This window comes from Bufo bufo, chromosome 1 (assembly GCF_905171765.1).
Source record: "Bufo bufo chromosome 1, aBufBuf1.1, whole genome shotgun sequence".
In the NCBI taxonomy this organism is placed as follows: Eukaryota; Metazoa; Chordata; class Amphibia; order Anura; family Bufonidae; genus Bufo; species Bufo bufo.
In genome coordinates, this window is record NC_053389.1 from 7444115 (window position 1) to 7466859 (window position 22745).

General features: G+C 44.2%; 1 protein-coding gene across 2 annotated transcripts in view; it reads right to left on the reverse strand.

The window, feature by feature from the left end:
• LOC120991112 (guanylate-binding protein 1-like) overlaps positions 1 to 22745 on the reverse strand; it is an 86315-nt gene that overhangs the window by 25573 nt on the left and 37997 nt on the right. For both annotated transcript variants that reach the window (XM_040420003.1, XM_040420011.1), the window contains exons 6-9: positions 12188 to 12430; positions 11824 to 12107; positions 10974 to 11186; positions 372 to 474 (exon numbers count right to left, since the gene is read on the reverse strand). In XM_040420003.1, coding sequence (XP_040275937.1) covers positions 372 to 474; positions 10974 to 11186; positions 11824 to 12107; positions 12188 to 12430 — 843 coding nt within the window. The remainder of the gene's footprint in view (positions 1 to 371; positions 475 to 10973; positions 11187 to 11823; positions 12108 to 12187; positions 12431 to 22745) is intronic.

Genomic DNA, 22745 nt, shown 5'->3' on the forward strand with positions numbered 1-22745 from the left:
GTCCAGAACTGCGGCAGGCTTGTTCTCAGCCTGCTAAAGGACTACTCCATCATGGGCAGTCTGGACGTCGACGAAGAAGAGGATTAAACCCCCTCTCCTTCCCTCCTCTCCCCCCAGTGTGTCTGTCTTTTAATAAGACAGCCTGCGCTGCGTCGCAGTAAAATGTATGTTTTGTATTGACGACTGATTGCTAATAAAAGCTATTTTCAATCAAAGATGGCATCTTCTGAAATATGGACATTTCTACCAGACAGGCGGTTGATTGGTTCTCATTGGCGGAGAGATTCCCTGTGACATTGTATCATTACAGGTTCATGCGCAGGATTGTGGACCCTGTATCTCCGGTCCCCGCAGCCGCGCTGACATCTTACCAGCCAACTTCTTTTCTTTTTCTTCTAGAGTTTTATCAGCCATCAAGATGGTGGATCCCACGGTCTCCTTCTCTTTGAGGAACTCTTGTAATATTTCCAGAGACTGCGGAGAAATCAGACAATGATACAGATACGTTACAGACAGAATGACTGATCTGCAGAACCCACCAGAAGCTACGGCCTGGTAACTTCTCTCTGACCTTCAGTAAGAAGAGCAATGGAGCGGGGCACGGACATAGCAAAATGCAGCTTGGCTTAGGGGAAAGTTGGTAGGCAAGAAAGGGTTAAAGGGGTATTCTCATCTTATTAATTGCTGTTAATTCGTTTCCCCAAGTGTCAGTGAATAATCTTCTAAATAACTTCTATTTCCTAAATTGCACCGTTCTCCTGAAAAATCAATTCATCCCCGCCTGTGTTGTCTGCCTGTATCCCCTGGTTACGGCCACATACTTGCGGCGCTTGTATGGGCCGCGCCTGCGCACAATGTCCTACCTTCTCCCCGGCCGAACATGAGGTCGCGCATGCGCAAAGCATTTTTCTGGTTCTCCTGGTCGGCGGAGTGAGTCCTGGCAGTTGCCGGGATTCTCCTCGTGTGAGTCTCTAAGCGGTGAGCGAGCTGTAGGCCACCTATGGTGCACAGCGGACGGGTCATCTGGAAGCAGCAGGAGCGGCTTCTCCTTCTACTGGAGGGGGCCTGGTCAGTTGTCCTGTGTCTGGATGAATGCAGCCGGTGCCTGCTGAGGAGGGCTGGTAGCCATCTGGGGATGGAGTGTTCGTAGCCCCACCCCCTTACTAGTGTGTGTCCGGGACTAGTCGGGTGCGGCTGCTGCTGTCCCAGCCCCAGGAATACGAGGGAGGATGCGGGGCCTTCCAACTCGGCAGAGTCTGCGGTCTACTGTGGCCAAAGAGCATATGATTGGCGGCCATCTTTGGGTGGGTCTGTTCGGTTTAAGAAAGGGAATGGAGCCAGAACTCGTGGGGTGCCTGTCACGACCATGGTCATGGTCGTGACTCAGGATCCGCATGCAGTTGCCTGCGGTTTGCTTTTATTGTCAACCACATGGTGAGGGCTGCTGGTATGTTGCCTCACGTGTGGTTGCCGCTGGTAACATGATTGGTACTTGGCAGTATAGCAGCCTGAGCTGTTGCTAGGCAGCTTGTTGTCAAGTGCATGCGGTTACACCTGGTTGGCTGTGTGTGTATGTATGCACTTTGTATGTTTGGTGTGCACAAGGTTTATGTATGTGTGCACTGTGACACTTCCCTTCACTTGTGGCTGCCCGTGGCAACGTGTTGTATTGTGTACATGTGGTGGCAGTGTCTCGGCCTTCTGGCTGACTCCCAGGACATGGTTGCCACGCATGTCGTTGCCTGCGGTAACAGCTGCAGTGTGATGTTTATTTGGACACTTCCCCTTTAAAGAGGACCTTTCACTAGTTTAAAAACTAAAAACTAACTATATCAGTGGGCAGAGCGGTGCCCAGGGGTCCCCCTGCACTTACTAGTATGTCTGGGCGCCGCTCCGTTCGCCCGGTATAGGCTCCGGTGTGTGCAGCTCCCTCTTTTGTACTGGGCAGAGTTTTTGTATTAGGGTTGTCCCTTGCTGCAGCGCTGGCCAATCGTAGCGCACAGCTCATAGCCTGGGAGTCCCAGGCTATGAGCTGTGTGCTACGATTGGCCAGCGCTGAGATTTCCCAGGTGAGACTAGGTCGGTCCAGGCAGGAGGTTTGAGGGCAGGGATTGCGAGCACCATTGGGGTTTCTTGGTCTGAAGGTTTGATACAGGAGTTGTTTTCAGGGATGTTGGCCTCCTATCTCGTTGTGGTCTTGTGCTGGGGGTTCTCCTGCAGCAGTTTGATCCCCTGCTCTTCCGTCAGGGGTTGTTGGGCAGACAGGGTTGCCCATGGGGGCTGTGGTGAAGGTTCCAGTGTCAGTGGCTAGTAGTGGAGGGAAGGCCGCTACTGTGGAGGATGTTAGGCTACCGGATGCGGTACTCGGGGACGTGTATGTGTCCTTTGAAGCCTGAGGTTTAGGAAAAGATTTGGAAGAATGACTATGTGGAGATATTTTCGTTGCTTCCCCTGGAAAAGTTTAATTTGGATAGGGTGTAGCCAGAAGACACTGGGAAAAAAGAGAAGGAGAAGCAAAGGTATTGTTTGATTCCGTGCACTTTCTTGAATTGGCTCCAGGCGTCTGTGGTGGGGGAGAATTCTCCGCCCTCTTTTGCCATATGGATGCCATAGGGATCACAAATACAGTCTTTGAATGCATTTGATGATGGTGCCGAAGGGAGGGCCTCAGTCCTTTTGCGGGGCAGCCAGGTTCTTCTCAGCAGCAGGGTCGTCAGCTGGTGGGCAAAGAGTGTGCTGCTGGCACCATTTCATTTTCTGAAGTTCTGCCTGTGCATAATGTTCAGAATGATAGGCAGAGGCGCATAAAGGAGTTCAACATATGGCTTGGTAAATGGTGTCAAGAGCAAGGATTTGGCTTTGTTTCTCATGATAGCTCTACTTGGAATAGAAAGGAACTGTACAAAAAAGATGGTTTGCATCTTTCTCTCAAAGGAACAAATGTACTTAGTGAACAACTCCAAGAATTTGCGAAAGAGTATTTAAACTAGGAAGGGGGGGCAAAAGAGTGAAAATAAAAGAGTCCAATTGCCCCCCGAAACAATGCCAGAACAGGTCAGAAGCACAGAGGTTAAGAAATGATAAGCTCAGAGTCCTGTCTACAAATGCTCGCAGTTTAGGTAAAAAAATCAATGAACTTGGGTCAATAATGGCATCTGAGAATGTAGATTTAGTGGCTGTTACGGAGACATGGTTTAATGAAAGAAATGACTGTGACATAACCATACCAGGGTACTCTTTATACAGAAGAGACAGAGAAGGCAAGAAAGGAGGAGGAGTGGCCCTGTATGTGAAAGATAGCATTAAATCTAACCTAATACAAGTTGGTGAGGCCAACATAGAGTCAGTTTGGGTTACGTTGCAGTTTGCTAACCATGCAGTAACTCGTGTAGGTGTGATATATAGACCACCTGGTCAAGTTAAAGAACTAGATGATCTACTAGTTGAAGAAATAGCTAAAATGACAATGAAAGGAGAAGTTATCATTATGGGAGATTTCAATCTTCCAGATATAAACTGGAAAACCAAAATAGCAAGTTCTACCAGGAGTACAGATATTCTAAATTCCCTACTGGGGTTATCTCTACAACAAGTGGTTGAGGAGCCAACCCGGAGGGAGGCCATTTTGGATTTGGTATTCACAAACGGGGATTCGGTATATGATGTCATTGTAGGCGAAACCTTGGGATCTAGTGATCACCAGTCAGTGTGGTTTAATATAAGAACTGTGAAAGAGTTCCACCACACAAAAACTAAAGTTTCAGATTTTAGAAAAACAGACTTTTCAAAAATGAAATTAGTCATAAATGAGTCCTTATCAGACTGGAACGGATTACATGGAGTCCAGGAGAAATGGGACTACTTAAAAGGTGCATTATTGAAGGCAACAGAAAATTGCATTAGACTTGTCAGTAAAAGCAAAAAAAGGAGGAGACCAATGTGGTACTCAGCAGAAGTTGCCCAAATCATTAAAAATAAAAAGCTAGCATTTTGTAATTATAAAAAAAACCAGAGCAATGAAGATAAGGAAATCTACAAGATTAGGCAGAGAGAGGCCAAGCAAGTTATAAGAACTTCTAAAGCGCAGGCAGAAGAAAAACTAGCTCAGTCTATGAAAAAAGGGGATAAGACATTTTTCAGATATATAAATGAAAAAAGGAAATTAAAACAAGGAATAACTAAATTAAAAACAAAGGACGGAAGGTATGTAGAAGAGAATAAAAGGCTAGCCGACTGCCTTAATGAATACTTCTGTTCAGTTTTTACAAAAGAAAAAGGAGAAGGACCTCCACTAGAAAGAATGACTATTAAATCGTTTGATGCATGTATCTTTACAGAGGAAGATGTTCTAAGTTTGCTGTCTAAGGTGAAGACAGATAAGTCACAGGGGCCTGATGAGATACACCCAAAATTATTAAAAGAGCTTAGTGGTGAGCTGGCAAAACCGCTAACAGATTTATTTAACCAATCATTAGTAACAGGAGTCGTCCCGGAAGATTGGAAATTGGCAAATGTCGTGCCCATTCACAAGAAAGGTAGTAGGGAGGAATCGAGCAACTATAGACCAGTGAGTCTGACATCAATAGTAGGCAAATTAATGGAAACCCTATTAAAGGATAGGATTGTGGAACATCTAAAATCCCATGGATTGCAAGATGAAAAACAACATGGGTTTACTTCAGGGAGATCATGTCAAACAAATCTTATAGATTTTTTTGACTGGGTGAATAAAATAATAGACGGTGGAGGTGCAGTAGACATCGCATATCTAGATTTTAGTAAGGCTTTTGACACTGTCCCACATAGAAGACTTATTAATAAACTGCAGTCATTGAGCATGGACTCCCATATTGTTGAGTGGATTAGGCAGTGGCTGAGTGACAGACAACAGAGGGTTGTAGTCAATGGAGAACATTCAAAACAAGGTAATGTTACCAGTGGGGTTCCACAGGGATCTGTACTGGGACCGATTTTGTTTAATATCTTCATAAGTGATATCGCAAAAGGCCTCGCTGGTAAGGTTTGTCTTTTTGCTGATGACACAAAGATATGTAACAGGGTTGATGTTCCTGGAGGGAAACGCCAAATGGAAAAGGATTTAGGAAAACTAGAAGAATGGTCAGAACTCTGGAAACTGAAATTTAATGTGGATAAGTGCAAGATAATGCACCTGGGGCGTAAAAACCCAAGGGCAGAATATAGAATATTTGACACAGTCCTGACCTCAGTATCTGAAGAAAGGGATTTAGGAGTAATTATTTCAGAAGACTTAAAGGTGGGAAGACAATGTAATAGAGCAGCACGAAATGCCAGCAGAATGCTTGGATGTATAGGGAGAGGTATAAGCAGTAGAAAGAGTGAAGTGCTTATGCCGCTGTACAGAACACTGGTGAGACCTCACTTGGAGTATTGTGCGCAGTACTGGAGGCCATATCTCCAGAAGGATATAGATACTCTAGAGAGAGTTCAGAGAAGAGCTACTAAACTAGTACATGGATTGCAGGATAAAACTTACCAGGAAAGGTTAAAGGACCTTAACATGTATAGCTTGGAAGAAAGAAGAGACAGAGGGGATATGATAGAAACTTTTAAATACATAAAGGGAATCAACTCGGTGAAGGAGGAGAGAATATTTAAAAGAAGAAAAACTACCACAAGAGGACACAGTTTTAAATTAGAGGGGCAAAGGTTTAAAAGTAATATAAGGAAGTATTACTTTACTGAGAGAGTAGTGGATGCATGGAATAGCCTTCCTGCAGAAGTGGTAGCTGCAAATACAGTGAAGGGGTTTAAGCATGCATGGGATAGGCATAAGGCCATCCTTCATATAAGATAGGGCCGGGGGCTATCCATAGTATTCAGTATATTGGGCAGACTAGATGGGCCAAATGGTTCTTATCTGCCGACACATTCTATGTTTCTATGTTTCTATGTAAGTTCCTTTCCGATTGCCGGTACAAGCACAAGTGCTCTGGATGTTGGAGCAGTCACAGCCTGTCCAGTTGTCCTGAAGATAGACAAGGAGGTGTGGGTGTGCCTCAGAACAGGCCCTTTTCTAGAGCCTCCTTTGCCAGGTTTTCGTATTCTGCTATTGGAGTGTGTCTTCTGCAGCTAGATGCCCATGGTAACGTCAGATGTGGCGTCTCTGTTCCATTTTTTAAGGCTGTTGGTGCATGTGGGGGCTGGAAATCTGGGAACCCTTTTTGTATAATATGCAAGCAATGAGATGGTGGCTCACTCAAGGCGGAGATGTGGAACAGGTGCTGCTAGCCCAAATGTGAGGGACACCCACCCTCAGAAGATAATATGGGTAAACTAGAATAATGGGCGAGCACACTGCATTTGTATCATCCAATACATAAAATTTAATTAAATCCAATAGATGAACACGTGATGAAAAATAAAATAGTCACACAATAAATTAAAATACAATAAAATATCTGAAAAACAATGGGCTTGGATTGATTACACTTCAATAGATACACAGTATGGTGAAGTCCAATTGATAGTATGTAGACCAAGGTATCATATAAAAGTCCATTAATATGGTAAGAAATCTTGCATTCTCCTATCCAGGAGATCTATGCTCACAAGTCTATTGCATGGATGATGCACCTGTAGTATGTGCTAATATTATGGCTCCAATATGAGGAGAGAGTATCCTCTTCCAGTCTCTGGCCGACTGCTTTAAGTGAACTCCTGTATAAGACCTTAGGTGCTGATTTGTATGCACCAGTTAGCTGTATAATGTTGCAAAATCCCGTAGTCACTGTGGGTATAGCAGCTAATAGATACAGTGCTTCTTACCTCCCTCGTGGTGGACGGGTTGTTTCCAGCGTGAGTCGAGCGACGCGGGGTACTGCCGGCGTCAAGCTTCGTTCAGCTGCAGCTGACTTACCCGATGTCTCACGAGATTTCCAAGCGGGATTTCGCCCAAGCACAGCGGGGAGGACACAGTAAGTCTCCGATATGTTCCTAGTTATTGAAGTCCTTCAATTCAATTTACAGCATGGCCATGCTTGTGGACGTGGAGGTGCTTTAATTACAGGTATGCGATCCGGCCCATACGCGTTTCGGGAACTCTCCTTCCCTTCATCAGTGGTGCCGCATCACCTGTGAGCCTCCACCTTTTATATCTTAGATAGCACCAAAATATGGATCACTGGATTTTTCCTGCTCCAATGCAAAACATGTGATTTTTGTGCATGCACTTGATAAACAACTCATGTAGTTTTCCACATCATTATATATATATTTGTCTACATATAATCGATAGTATATGTTGCATATAAAAGTTATTCAATTGAAAACGCCAAATAACCCCTATTTGGCGTTTTCAATTGAATAACTTTTATATGCAACATATACTATCGATTATATGTAGACAAATATATATATAATGATGTGGAAAACTACATGAGTTGTTTATCAAGTGCATGCACAAAAATCACATGTTTTGCATTGGAGCAGGAAAAATCCAGTGATCCATATTTTGGTGCTATCTAAGATATAAAAGGTGGAGGCTCACAGGTGATGCGGCACCACTGATGAAGGGAAGGAGAGTTCCCGAAACGCGTATGGGCCGGATCGCATACCTGTAATTAAAGCACCTCCACGTCCACAAGCATGGCCATGCTGTAAATTGAATTGAAGGACTTCAATAACTAGGAACATATCGGAGACTTACTGTGTCCTCCCCGCTGTGCTTGGGCGAAATCCCGCTTGGAAATCTCGTGAGACATCGGGTAAGTCAGCTGCAGCTGAACGAAGCTTGACGCCGGCAGTACCCCGCGTCGCCCGACTCACGCTGGAAACAACCCGTCCACCACGAGGGAGGTAAGAAGCACTGTATCTATTAGCTGCTATACCCACAGTGACTACGGGATTTTGCAACATTATACAGCTAACTGGTGCATACAAATCAGCACCTAAGGTCTTATACAGGAGTTCACTTAAAGCAGTCGGCCAGAGACTGGAAGAGGATACTCTCTCCTCATATTGGAGCCATAATATTAGCACATACTACAGGTGCATCATCCATGCAATAGACTTGTGAGCATAGATCTCCTGGATAGGAGAATGCAAGATTTCTTACCATATTAATGGACTTTTATATGATACCTTGGTCTACATACTATCAATTGGACTTCACCATACTGTGTATCTATTGAAGTGTAATCAATCCAAGCCCATCCTTTTTGTATAATGGTCGAATGGTCTGGATGGAGGTGGCAATTTCTAGCGCGGATTTGGAGCTTTATACAGATGTGTTAGAGGCTTGTGGTTACGATGCTTTTTGTCAGGGGCAGTGGATGGCTGGCCCTTGGCCTGAGGAGTGGCGAACAGCGGGTTTCCTAACTTGGCCCTGTTGGAACGGTTTCCAATTGTTCTGGTGAGACTGGTTGAGGAACAAACATATAAGTTTCTGTTGCGTGTTGCGACAATTTAGGGATAGTGCAGGCCATTCATGGAAAATTGTCTCTCCTACGCTGCTGTGCTTGCTCCACCATTTGGTCCTTCTGCGTTTGGTGTTGAATGCTTGTTTTGTGGCTGTTCATGTGCCAGGTATGGACAATTCGGTGGTTGATTCCCTTTCTTGTGTTAAGTGGGGTCGTTTTTGCCTGACTGGTGCCGGGAGCGGATGAACAAGGGTGGCCTTGTCCTCAATGGCTCTGTAGCGTGACCTTGGGATCTAATGGGATTTGATTAAGCCATCTGTGAGTAGCAGTACGTGGTCGGCGTATGCTTCAGTGTGGTCTCAGTGCAAGCGGTTAGTGAGTTAGTTGGAGGTTGGGTTCTATGAATGATATTCAGATGTTGTTGGTTTATTTTGTGGGGTTGTCCTTTAACTCCAGTGTGTCTTTTTTGGCTGTCTCCAAGAGGGTTAACGGTGGAGGGACACTTGTCACCCCGTTTCCTTTTCGATGTTATGAGGTGGTATGAGGCTTGTCCGGCAGCTTTTCTCTAGCATTTTACAGAGCATTTAGGGTTTCGGAGTTGGTGGTTAGTAGTCATTCACAGTTCGGGGTTTGCTTCAGGAAGGTGTGGTCGTTGGTCCGGAAGGTTCGCAGTGTTTAGCGCAGAGGTCGAAGGCTGATCTGGAGGGTAAAGGGGTTAGACATCCTTTGGCTGGCACCGTGGTATGTCCGATTTGGTGTGTGGAAGAGTTTTTGTGCAGCATCGCCCAGTGGAGGATGTGCCTTTGTTAGTACATCGGGATGGCACTGCTCTGTCTTGCTTTCAGTTTGTGGCAATGTTTCCTAAGTCTTTGGCGGCCGCAGGTTTGCTGGCTGGGGAGTTTGCTTCTAATTCCTTCTAGTGGAGGCAGCTCGGTGGGGTTTGGGTGATGTGGCAATCATGTGCATTGGATGATGGGAGTCCACATGTTTTCATTCTTATATTCATCTTAATTTGCTGTGATGTTTGTTCGGGGTTGTTGCACTGGGATGTTTTTAGGAGTAGTAGGTGGGATCCTTTTTTTGCATGATTTGTGATGCTGATATTTTAGTTTTTTTCTGTTTTCAGGGTCCTTCTCATGCACTGTGGGTCCTTGTTAGCTGATGTTTGGTGGGAATAGACGACAATTGCTTTTTGACAACAGTGTTTAACAGGTTTGTTGGATTGGCCTGCATGGTTCCTTATGGGGTGGGTTGCTGCCCGAGTTTCGGTTCTATGCCTCTTAGGATAGGCTCAGGGGCGGATTGGGAACCTAGAGTGGCCCTAGAAAAGAAAACTAAAAGTGGCCCCATGTTGTTGGCAGATTAAAATTGATGGAAGGTGGGGCAACAGAAGCAGGCGGGGGTCAGCAGTACAATAGTGCAAAATACTGACCCATCAGAAACATATACCACAGTGCAGCCCCATATATTGCCCCAAAAACTGTTCTTATGTGGTTCTAAATAAAATAAAGAGCAGAAGGCTTAAGAGGTCAGATGCAGGCCATAGCAGTTAAATTCAGGAGGGCACCTGCGGTTGCTGGCCTGGTACTCGAGTACCTGATTCTCACAGCTTTAATTACCGCTGACAGTTCATTATGTACCCGGCCAGCGGCAGAGAGGAGGGCTTGGGTGGCCCTCTGGGCATCGGCCCACCGGGAAATTTCCCTGTAAGGTGTATGGCAAATCCGTCCCTGGATAGGCCCCCTGATATCTTGTTGATCCACATAGGTGGGAATGATATAGGGGTCCGTCGATCAGGGGATGTCATAAGGGATGTTAAGTTGGACTTTTTGCACTTATGGGTGGACTTTCCGGCTATGTTACTTATCTGGTCCAATGTGGTGGCTCGGGGGTCATGTCGGTTCTTCAGTTCTGTTGATTGTCTTAATAAAGCTCAGGCAAAGATGAACAAGGAGATGGGGCATTTTGTGTGGCGCCATGGGGGGTTTGTGGTACATCACAGGGAGCTGGAAGTGGCGCCAGCTCAAATTCTTGTGGGTGGACGGCAAGCACCTTAATGATGTGGATATGGATTTGTGGTCCTTGTGGGGGGGGTCAGTGTTAAGGGTTGAGGGGCTGTGGAGTTCACTGTTAAGGGGGCGGGGTGCTGTAGAGGTCACTGTTATAGTGGATACTGTCGATATTTTTTAAAGACACACACAAACATTAAATAAAAAAGATGAAATATACCCGTGCGAAGCCGGGTCCTTCTGCTAGTATATATATATATATATATATATATATATATATATACACACATATACACACACACACACACATACATACATACATACATACAAGTTGTTGCAATTTAATATATTTCATAATGCTTTACTTTGTTAATAAACTTGGCTTCTACGGCCCTACACCAAAGAAAGAGTCTCTGTGTGTTTTGTATGGCTGGGGGGTGTAGGGCATCAGCCGGATGGAATCTTCGCTCCTAATAAGTCATGCCCAGAGTTACAGGAATGGGAGATTGTCATGTATTGTTATAGGACATATTAAAGATTACAAAGGGAGTTAGGAGCAGCTTACCTTTACCCCCTTGCCTTTGACCTTCAGATACTCCACCTCCAGAGATCTCTTCTCCTCAGTGAACATCTTATATCCCCCGGGCACAGAGAACCTTCCTTCCTTGATTTCGTTCTCCAGCCCCGCGCTCAGCTCCTGCAGTATAGCTCTGCACCTCCTCTCAGACGCCTCTTCAGTTCTCTGCAGATACTCTGCCTTTCTATTACCCAACGCTTCCTACAAGAGAATAACATTCAGAAATGGTTCCCATAGCAAATTCAGGTCATTCCTTGGAACATTCCAGTCGTCTTTTCTGTCATTTACCTTCACAGCCATTAGATCTATGGGGACGTTTTTATGCTATGGCATAGTTAAAGACCGCCCCCCCCCCCCTCTATAATATCAGTGCCCATTGTTATAGACAGTAGAGATAAGCAAATTAACTCTAAATGTATCAAAATATCAAATTTATTACAAATATCCAAAAAATAAAAATTCCAAACAAATACAAAATTATGACGATCTGACTTGGGCAAATTGGGCAAAATGCTGCCCACCATTTGATATTTCAAATTAAGAACACTAGTGTGGGAAACTGGGCAGGGGAGATGCAGACATAGGCGAGTTTATGGACAGCATAGGGATTGTGAAGATAGATTTAGTTAGGTTGATTGAATGACACGATTGAAAGTCAGGTTTTATCATTAGGGACAGGATGGGTCAGTCCGTGTACAGTGTCTGTTACAGGAGCTGTCCATATGCAGACTGTTCTCCACTGCACATGAGCTCTTACAGACAGTACTCTTGTTATGTGCAGAAGACAGACTTTTTCTTTCCACAAACTTTTTGCATATTTTTCTTCCACCTCACTTACTATCAGCCTGGCCTGGTATTCTTGATCTGTATCATTGAAGGAGAGTTTCATAAAGACTTTCACTGCTTCAGAATGACATTCCTTGTCCAGGTTCAGAAACTCCTCTTGTGTCTCAGTTGGAAATCTGCGGACATGGAGAGCCATCATCTCGTCATACTTAGATAAAGCGTCTTCTACGGCTCGAGAATTCTCAATCATCGCCAAAGCAATAACTGCATTTTCCATTGAAGGAATGGAACCGCTGCGGATCGCCTCTACATAGGAGACTGCAACGTCCCCAAGACCTAATGATATAGAAGTGTGAGAATAAGACCATCTGCAGAAGATGATGGACAGAAAGTCACACCATAGAGCAAGGATCTACCTCTTCCGGTTATCGTGTACCCGCCTGATAGGGCTTTAACTGGACTCTTCTCATAAATGTACTCACAGAACTTCTTCGTCTGTTGTATAAAGGCAAGGTCCAGCTGAGAGTCCTGCACTTTATCCATGTTCTGGAGAGCCAGCTTAGATGCTGGACGATCAAACACAAAACATTTGTGTGAATGGAAGTAATGGTGGATACACTCCCGGGGTAGGTTGTAATTCCGCACTGCGACACTCATTCCTGGAAATAGATTATAGAGCTGGATATTTATCAGGGTTGCAGACACTTCATCATCAGGTTCCTTGGCGGGATTTAGTGAAACACAAGTCAATGGCCATGGGATCCTCATCACTATAATGACTCCTACCTACTGTAGGCCTCGCAGATTCTGCTTGTCCTTGAGAAATCATGTTTAGGGGACATTACTCTCCTCTTGGAACAAGGCTACATCACAGAAGTAGAGTATTATCTTCATATCTAAAACTAAACCCCCCATGGCTTACAGCTACTGTAAAAAGGAGATAAAATTAGCAAAAATACAAAACGAGCAGCAGGTGGCAAAAGAGAGCAAGACAAATCCCCAAAAATTGTTTAAATATATAAATGCTAAAAAACCAAGGTCTGAGCAGGTAGGTCCCATAAATAATGGTAAAGGGGGGGTAGTCACTGAAGAAAAGGAAAAGGCAGTTATTAAATGTTTTTTTTGGCTCTGTTTATACAAAAGAAGAGAAAGGAGCTGATATCTGTGGTGCTGGGGCTGTTAGTACATCCAGTGATATACTGAATTGACTAACTGTAGATATGGTCCAAGATAAGTTAAATAAGGTAAATGTGAACAAGGCTCCAGGTCCAGATGGATTACACCCAAGAGTGCTTAAAGAGCTCAGTTCAGTCATTGCTGTGCCCTTGTTTATAATTTTTTAAGATTCTGTAGGGACTAATACAGAGCCAAGTGATTGGCGCAAGGCAAACGTGGTGCCCATATTCAAAAAAGGATCTAGGTCCTCCACAGGTAATTATAGACCAGTTAGTTTAACTTCTGTTGTGGGAAAATGTTTGAAGGAATCTTAAGGGACTTAATACAGGAGTATGTGACTGTAATAGTATGTGATTAATAGCACCATTTCTATTTTTGCAGATGACACTAAGCTGTGTAATACTGTACAGTCTATGGAAGATGTCCATAAACTAGAAGCTGACTTGAACACTCTGAGTGATTGGGCATCAACTTGGCAAATGAGGTTCAATGTGGATAAATGTAAAGTTCTGCATCTGGGTAGTAATAATCTCCGTGCATCATATGTCCTAGGTGATGTAGCACTGGGAGAGTGACTTATAGAGAAGGATTTGGGTGTCCTTGTGGATGGTAGTTCGAATAACAGCACAATGTCAATCAGCTGCTTCTACGGCCACCAGGATATTGTCATGCATTAAAGGAGCCCTGGACTTACGGGGCAGGAATGTAATATTACCACTTTACAAAGCGTTGGTGCAGCCTCATGTGGAATATGCAGTTCAGTTCTGGGCACTAGTACATAGAAAGGATGCCCTGGAGCTGGGGAGAGTACAGAGGAGAGCGACTAAACTGATAAGGGGCCTGGAGGGTCTTAGTTATGAAGAAAGATTAACAGAATTGAATTTATTTAGTCTTTAGGCCATACAAAAAATATATTGAAAAACTGTTCCATGTAAAATGCGCTCAAAAGACAACGGGGTGCTGCCTCCGATTGGAGAGGAAAAGTTCAGTCTCCAAAAGCATCAAAGCTTCTTTACTGTAAGAACCGTTAATCTGTGGAATAGACTTCCTCAGGACGTGGTCACAGCAGGAATAGTGGACAGTTTTAAAAACATTAGACATGCTCGAGTCTCCTTCCCGCACGTTTCGTGGCTGCTATGCAGCCAATAAAACATGCAGGTAAGTACTGCCCTCACTGTAATGTCAGTAGTCATGTTGGCTACTGGCATTACAGTGATTTGCTGGGCGGAACACGTCATCGTGTGCTATATAGCACCTGATGATGCATGTTCGGCTCATTTGTAGTCAGGGAGAGCTGAGGATAGGAAGGGACAGAGAGTGTAGGGAGTCTGATAGCAATCAATTCCCCGAGGGAAAGAATGGGCGGGGGGGGGGAGAGACAATAAGGCTGAGCTAGCTGGGCACCTACGAGGGTAACGCCGCCCCTGGGCACTTGCGAGCCCTCATTTGCATATGCTACTAAGTTGTTTTTTGCCGGTTTTATAAGTCCAGGATTACAAAATAGAACAGAAAGTCAGTCCTGTGTCCCAACAGGGACAGTTACTTGCGCTGCTGCTGGTCCCGGAATAGTAAGTCCAGGATTGCTCATAAAGGTCACGTTTTTATTAACTGTAAGGCTGAAGGAAAGCTATGGGAAGGGTTAAAAAGGTGAAACTTTGATGACAGACTCCCTTTAACCTCCTCAGGACCGCCGTACGCAGGATTGCGTCTTTGCGGCGGTCCTGTTACTCTGGGTGGACGCATATACGCGTCATCTCGCGATAGCCGAGATTTCCTGTGAACGCGCGCACACAGGCGCGCGCGCTCACAGGATCGGAAGGTAAGCGAGTGGATCTCCAGCCTGCCAGCAGCGATCGTTCGCTGGCAGGCTGGAGATGTGATTTTTTTTTAACCCCTAACAGGTATATTATACGCTGTTTTGATAACAGCGTCTAATATACCTGCTACCTGGTCCTCTGGTGGTCCCTTTTGCTTGGATCGACCACCAGAGGACACAGGCAGCTCAGTAAAGTAGCACCAAACACCACTACACTACACTACACCCCCCCCCTGTCACTTATTAACCCCTTATCAACCACTGATCACCCCTGATCACCCCATATAGACTCCCTGATCACCCCCCTGTCATTGATCATCCCCCTGTAAGGCTCCATTTAGAGGTCTGTATGATTTTTACGGATCCACTGATAGATGGATCGGATCCGCAAAACACGTACGGACGTCTGAATGGAGCCTTACAGTGGGGTGATCAATGATGGGGGTGATCACCCCATATAGACTCCCTGATCACCCCCCTGTCATTGATCACCCCCCTGTAAGACTGCATTCAGATGTCCGTATGTTTTTTACGGATCCACGGATCGGATCCGCAAAACATATACGGACATCTGAATGGAGCCTTATAGGGGGGTGATCAATGACAGGGGGGTGATCACCCCATATAGACTCCCTGATCACCCCCCTGTCATTTTTCACCCCCCTGTCATTGATCACCCCCCTGTAAGGCTGCATTCAGATGTCCGTATGTTTTTTACGGATCCACGGATACATGGATCGGATCCGCAAAACACATACGGATATCTGAATGGAGCCTTATAGGGGGGTGATCAATGACAGGGGGGTGATCACCCCATATAGACTCCCTGATCACCCCCCTGTCATTTTTCACCCCCCTGTCATTGATCACCCCCCTGTAAGGCTGCATTCAGATGTCCGTATGTTTTTTACGGATACATGGATCGGATCCGCAAAACACATACGGATATCTGAATGGAGCCTTATAGGGGGGTGATCAATGACAGGGGGGTGATCACCCCATATAGACTCCCTGATCACCCCCCTGTCATTTTTCACCCCCCTGTCATTGATCACCCCCCTGTAAGGCTGCATTCAGATGTCCGTATATTTTTTACGGATCCACGGATACATGGATCGGATCCGCAAAACACATACGGATATCTGAATGGAGCCTTATAGGGGGGTGATCAATGACAGGGGGGTGATCACCCCATATAGACTCCCTGATCACCCCCTGTCATTGATCACCCCCCTGTCATTGATCACCCCCCTGTCATTTTTCACCCCCCTGTCATTGATCACCCCCCTGTCATTGATCACCCCCCTGTAAGGCTCCATTCAGACATTTTTTTGGCCCAAGTTAGCGGAAATTTATTTAATTTTTTCTTACAAAGTCTCATATTCCACTAACTTGTGTCAAAAAATAAAATCACACATGAACTCACCATACCCCTCATGGAATCCAAATGCGTAAAATTTTTTAGACCTTTATATTCCAGACTTCTTCTCACGCTTTAGGGCCCCTAGAATGCCAGGGCAGTATAAATACCCCACATGTGACCCCATTTCGGAAAGAAGACACCCCAAGGTATTCCGTGAGGGGCATATTGAGTCCATGAAAGATTGAAATTTTTGTCCCAAGTTAGCGGAAAGGGAGACTTTGTGAGAAAAATAAAATTAAAAAATCAATTTCCGCTAACTTGTGCCAAAAAAAATAAATTATATGAACTCGCCATGCCACTCATTGAATACCTTGGGGTGTCTTCTTTCCAAAATGGGGTCACATGTGGGGTATTTATACTGCCCTGGCATTTTAGGGGTCCTAAAGCGTGAGAAGAAGTCTGGGATCCAAATGTCTAAAAATGCCCTCCTAAAAGGAATTTGGGCCGCTTTGCGCATCTAGGCTGCAAAAAAGTGTCACACATCTGGTATCGCCGTACTCAGGAGAAGTTGGGCAATGTGTTTTGGGGTGTTATTTTACATATACCCATGCTGGGTGAGATAAATATCTTGGTCAAATGCCAACTTTGTATAAAAAATGGGAAAAGTTGTCTTTTGCCGAGATATTTCTCTCACCCAGCATGAGTATATGTAAAAAGACACCCTAAAACACATTGCCCAACTTCTCCTGAATACGGCGATACCACATGTGTGACACTTTTTTGCAGTCTAGGTGGGCAAAGGGGCCCACATTCCAAAGAGCACCTTTCGGATTTCACATGTCATTTACCTACTTACCACACATTAGGGCCCCTAGAATGCCAGGGCAGTATAACTACCCCACAAGTGACCCCATTTTGGAAAGAAGACACCCCAAGGTATTCCGTGAGGGGCATGGCGAGTTCCTAGAATTTTTTATTTTTTGTCACAAGTTAGCGGAAAATGATGATATTTTTTTTTTTTTTTTTTTTACAAAGTCTCATATTCCACTAACTTGTGACAAAAAATAAAAACTTCCATGAACTCACTATGCCCATCACGAAATACCTTTGGGTGTCTTCTTTCCAAAATGGGGTCACTTGTGGGGTAGTTATACTGCCCTGGCATTTTAGGGGCCCGAATGCGTGAGAAGTGGTTTGAAATCAAAATCTGTAAAAAATGGCCGGTGAAATCCGAAAGGTGCTCTTTGGAATGTGGGCCCCTTTGCCCACCTAGGCTGCAAAAAAGTGTCACACATCTGGTATCACCGTACTCAGGAGAAGTTGGGCAATGTGTTTTGGGGTGTCTTTTTACATATACCCATGCTGGGTGAGAGAAATATCTTGGCAAAAGACAACTTTTCCCATTTTTTTATACAAAGTTGGCATTTGACCAAGATATTTATCTCACCCAGCATGGGTATATGTAAAATGACACCCCAAAACACATTGCCCAACTTCTCCTGAGTACGGAGATACCAGATGTGTGACACTTTTTTGCAGCCTAGGTGGGCAAAGGGGCCCACATTCCAAAGAGCACCTTTCGGATTTCACCGGTCATTTTTTACACATTTTGATTTCAAACTTCTTACCACACATCTGGGCCCCTAGAATGCCAGGGCAGTATAACTACCCCACAAGTGACCCCATTTTGGAAAGAAGACACCCCAAGGTATTCGCTGATGGGCATAGTGAGTTCATGGAAGTTTTCTTTTTTGCCACAAGTTAGTGGAATATGAGACTTTGTAAGAAAAAAAAAAATCAAAAAAAAAAATCATCATTTTCCACTAACTTGTGACAAAAAATAAAAAATTCTAGGAACTTGCCATGCCCCTCACGGAATACCTTGGGGTGTCTTCTTTCCAAAATGGGGTCACTTGTGGGGTAGTTATACTGCCCTGGCATTCTAGGGGCCCAAATGTGTGGTAAGAAGTTTGAAATCAAAATGTGTAAAAAATGACCGGTGAAATCCGAAAGGTGCTCTTTGGAATATGGGCCCCTTTGCCCACCTAGGCTGCAAAAAAGTGTCACACATGTGGTATCTCCGTACTCAGGAGAAGTTGGGGAATGTGTTTTGGGGTGTCATTTTACATATACCCATGCTGGGTGAGAGAAATATCTTGGCAAAAGACAACTTTTCCCATTTTTTTATACAAAGTTGGCATTTGACCAAGATATTTATCTCACCCAGCATGGGTATATGGAAAATGACACCCCAAAACACATTCCCCAACTTCTCCTGAGTACGGCGATACCACATGTGTGGCACTTTTTTGCAGCCTAGGTGGGCAAAGGGGCCCACATTCCAAAGAGCACCTTTCGGATTTCATCGGTCATTTTTTACACATTTTGATTTCAAACTTCTTACCACACATTTGGGCCCCTAGAATGCCAGGGCAGTATAACTACCCCACAAGTGACCCCATTTTGGAAAGAAGACACCCCAAGGTATTCGCTGATGGGCATAGTGAGTTCATAGAAGTTTTTATTTTTTGTCACAAGTTAGTGGAATATGAGACTTTGTAAGAAAAAAAAAATCATCATTTTCCACTAACTTGTGACAAAAAATAAAAAATTCTAGGAACTCGCCATGTCCCTCACGGAATACCTTGGGGTGTCTTCTTTCCAAAATGGGGTCACTTGTGGGGTAGTTATACTGCCCTGGCAATTCAGGGGCCCTAATGTGTGGGAAGTAGTTTGAAATCAAAATGTGTAAAAAATGACCTGTGAAATCCTAAAGGTGCTTTTTGGAATGTGGGCCCCTTTGCCCACCTAGGCTGCAAAAAAGTGTCATACATCTGGTATCGACGTACTCAGGAGAAGTTGGGCAATGTGTTTTGGGGTGTCATTTTACATATACCCATGTTGGGTGAGAGAAATATCTCGGCAAAAGACAACTTTTCCCATTTTTTATACAAAGTTGGCATTTGACCAAGATATTTATCTCACCCAGCATGGGTATATGTAAAATGACACCCCAAAACACATTGCCCAACTTCTCCTGAGCACGGCGATACCAGATGTGTGACACTTTTTTTGCAGCCTAGCTGCGCAAAGGGGCCCAAATTCCTTTTAGGAGGGCATTTTTAGACATTTGGATCCCAGACTTCTTCTCACGCTTTAGGGCCCCTAAAATGCCAGGGCAGTATACATATACCACATGTGACCCCATTTTGGAAAGAAGACACCCCAAGGTATTCAATGAGGGGCATGGCGAGTTCATAGAATATTTTTTTTTTTTGCCACAAGTTAGCGGAAATTGATTTTTTTTGTTTTTTCTCACAAAGTCTCCCTTTCCGCTAACTTGGGACAAAAATTTCAATCTTTCATGGACTCAATATGCCCCTCAGCGAATATCTTGGGGTGTCTTCTTTCTGGAATGGGGTCACATGTGGGGTATTTATACTGCCCTGGCATTTTAGCGGCCCTAAAGCGTGAGAAGTCTGGAATATAAATGTCTAAAAAATTTTACGCATTTGGATTCCGTGAGGGGTATGGTGAGTTCATGTGAGATTTTATTTTTTGACACAAGTTAGTGGAATATGAGACTTTGTAACAAAAAATAAAATAAAAAAAAATAAAAAATTTCCGCTAACTTGGGCCAAAAAAAGTCTGAATGGAGCCTTACAGGGGGGTGATCAATGACAGGGGGGTGATCAGGGAGTGTATATGGGGTGATCACCCCCCTGTCATTGATCACCCCCCTGTCATTGATCACCCCCCTGAAAGGCTCCATTCAGACGTCCATATGTGTTTTGGTGATCCGATCCATGTATCCGTGGATCCGTAAAAAACATACGGACGTCTGAATGGAGACTTACAGGGGGGTGATCAATGACAGGGGGGTGATCAATGACAGGGGGGTGATCAATGACAGGGGGGTGATCAGGGAGTCTATATGGGGTGACCAGGGGTTAATAAGGGGTTAATAAGTGACAGGGTGGGGTGTAGTGTAGTGGTGTTTGGTGCTACTTACAGAGCTGCCTGTGTCCTCTGGTGGTCGATCTAAGCAAAAGGGACCACCAGAGGACCAGGTAGCAGGTATATTAGACGCTGTTATCAAAACAGCGTCTAATATACCTGTTAGGGGTTAAAAAAATCGCATCTACAGCCTGCCAGCGAACGATCGCCGCTGGCAGGCTGTAGATCCACTCGCTCACCTTCCGATCCTGTGAACGCGCGCGCCTGTGTGCACGCGTTCACAGGAAATCTCGGCTCACGCGAGATGACGCCTATTGGCGTTAGTGTGACCTGGGAGCGCCGCAGCAATCACGCCTTTTGGCGTTAGCGAGACGGGAGGTGGTTAAAGAAGCATTTCAGAAATTTCATTCCCTGTCACCTATGCAGAGCAGGGGTTTATTCACATCTAAAATTGTATAATGTCAACCCAAGAATGTAACAGAAAAATTACAGAAATGTATTAACCTGTCTATTTGGTAGAGCAGGGGTCTATGAAAACAATTGTTTATTGTCACCCGAAAATGTAAAATAAAAATTACTGAAATTTATTAAGCTGTTAACTAGGTAGAGGAGGGGTATATTACACCCAAAAATTGGTGAATTTGACCCTAAAATGTAACTGACAAATGTTATTTTTTTTACCGGTCTAATAGGTATAGCATTGGTACATCACACCAAAAAATTGCAGAATTTCACCAGAAAATGTCACTGCCAATTTTTTTTTTTTTTTTTTACTGGTCTACTAGGTATAGCAGGGGTACTTCACACCCAAAAATTGGTGAATTTCACCCGAAAATGTAAATGACAAAGTAGTGAAATGATATAAAATAAAATACGTACAAATAAAAAAAAATATTTTGATTTATGAGGTGGAGTTCCATATGGAGTAGGAGTTTGAGGAGGCGGTGGACGTAGCGGTGTAGGTGGAAGCGGCGATGGAGGAGGACGAGGTAGCCAACACAGGTTTTTGGTATTAATTTTATTTTTTAAAATTAGGTTACACTCTAAAAGAGTGTGAAATATCCAAAATACAGGAATGAGCAATTGCGCTGCAGTATAACAATGGCTGCTTAGTGCAGGTATAAATGTCTATTCTGCACAAGGTACGGACAAGTCCTGAGGGATCCATGCCTGGTTCATTTTAATGAACGTGAGCTTGTCCACGTTGGCTGTGGACAGGCGGAAGCGCTTGTCTGTGATGACGCCTCCTGCCGTGCTAAACACGACCTGACCCACAGTAGGCCTCAATTAAAGATTTGTTTGGCCAAAATGGCTGTAATTCAAATACCTGAATCAAACCCCTGTATGTAAAGGGTGTATCTCACATGGCCTGACCCACAGTAGGCCTCAATTAAAGATTTGTTTGCCCAAAATGGCTGTATTTTAAATACCTGAATCAAACCCCAGTATGTAAAGAGTGTATCTCACACGGCCTGACCCAGAGTAGGCCTCAATTAAAGATTTTTTTGCCCAAAATGGCTGTATTTCAAATACCTGAATAAAACTCCAGTATGTAAAGGGTGTATCTCACACGGCCTGACCCACAGTAGGCCTCAATTAAAGATTTGTTTGCCCAAAATTGCTGTATTTCAAATATCTGAATATAACCCAAATGTATAAAGGGTGTATCTCACAATGACATATGCAGCAAAGGCTGCCAAATTTTTTTTTTTTGCCCAAACGGGTGTTTGTTTAATAACTCTATATGGCAGCAGTATATAACCCAGGAAATTCAAACGTCAAGATGCTGCAAGGCCTGAAATATTGTGTATTTTGCCCCAAAAAGGGTGTTTTGTTAATGAAAGAATATAAGCCCTGTATATGCAGGGTGTATCTCACACGACCTAACCCACAGTAGGCCTCAATTATAGATTTGTTTGCCCCAAATAGCTGTATTTCAAATACCTGAATCAAACCCCAGTATGTAAAGGGTGTATATCACACGGCTTGACCCACAGTAGGCCTCAATTAAAGATTTCTTTGCCCAAAATGGCTGTATTTCAAATGCCTGAATCAAACCCCAGTATGTAAAGGGTGTATCTCACATGGCCTGACCCACAGTAGGCCTCAATTAAAGATTTGTTTGCCCCAAATGGCTGTATTTCAAATACCTGAATCAAACCCAGTATGTAAAGGGTGTATCTCACACGGCCCGACCCACAGTAGGCCTCAATTAAAGATTTGTTTGCCCCAAAGGGCTGTATTTCAAATACCTGAATCAAACCCCAGTATGTAAAGGGTGTATCTCACACGGCCTAACCCACAATAGGCCTCAATTAAAGATTGTTTTGCCCAAAATGGCTGTATTTCAAATATCCGAATATAACCCAAATGTATAAAGGGTGTATCTCACAATGACATATGCAGCAAAGGCTGCCAAATAAACTTTTTTTTGCCCAAATGGGTGTTTGTTTGATAACTCTATATGGCAGCTGTATATAACCCAGGAATTTCAAACGTCACGATGCTGCAAGGCCTGAAATATTGTGTATTTTGCCCCAAAAAGGGTGTTTTATTAATGAAAGAATATAAGCCCTGTATATACAGGGTGTATCTCACACGGCCTGACCCACAGTAGGCCTCAATTAAAGATTTGTGCACCAAATGGCGGTATTTCAAATAT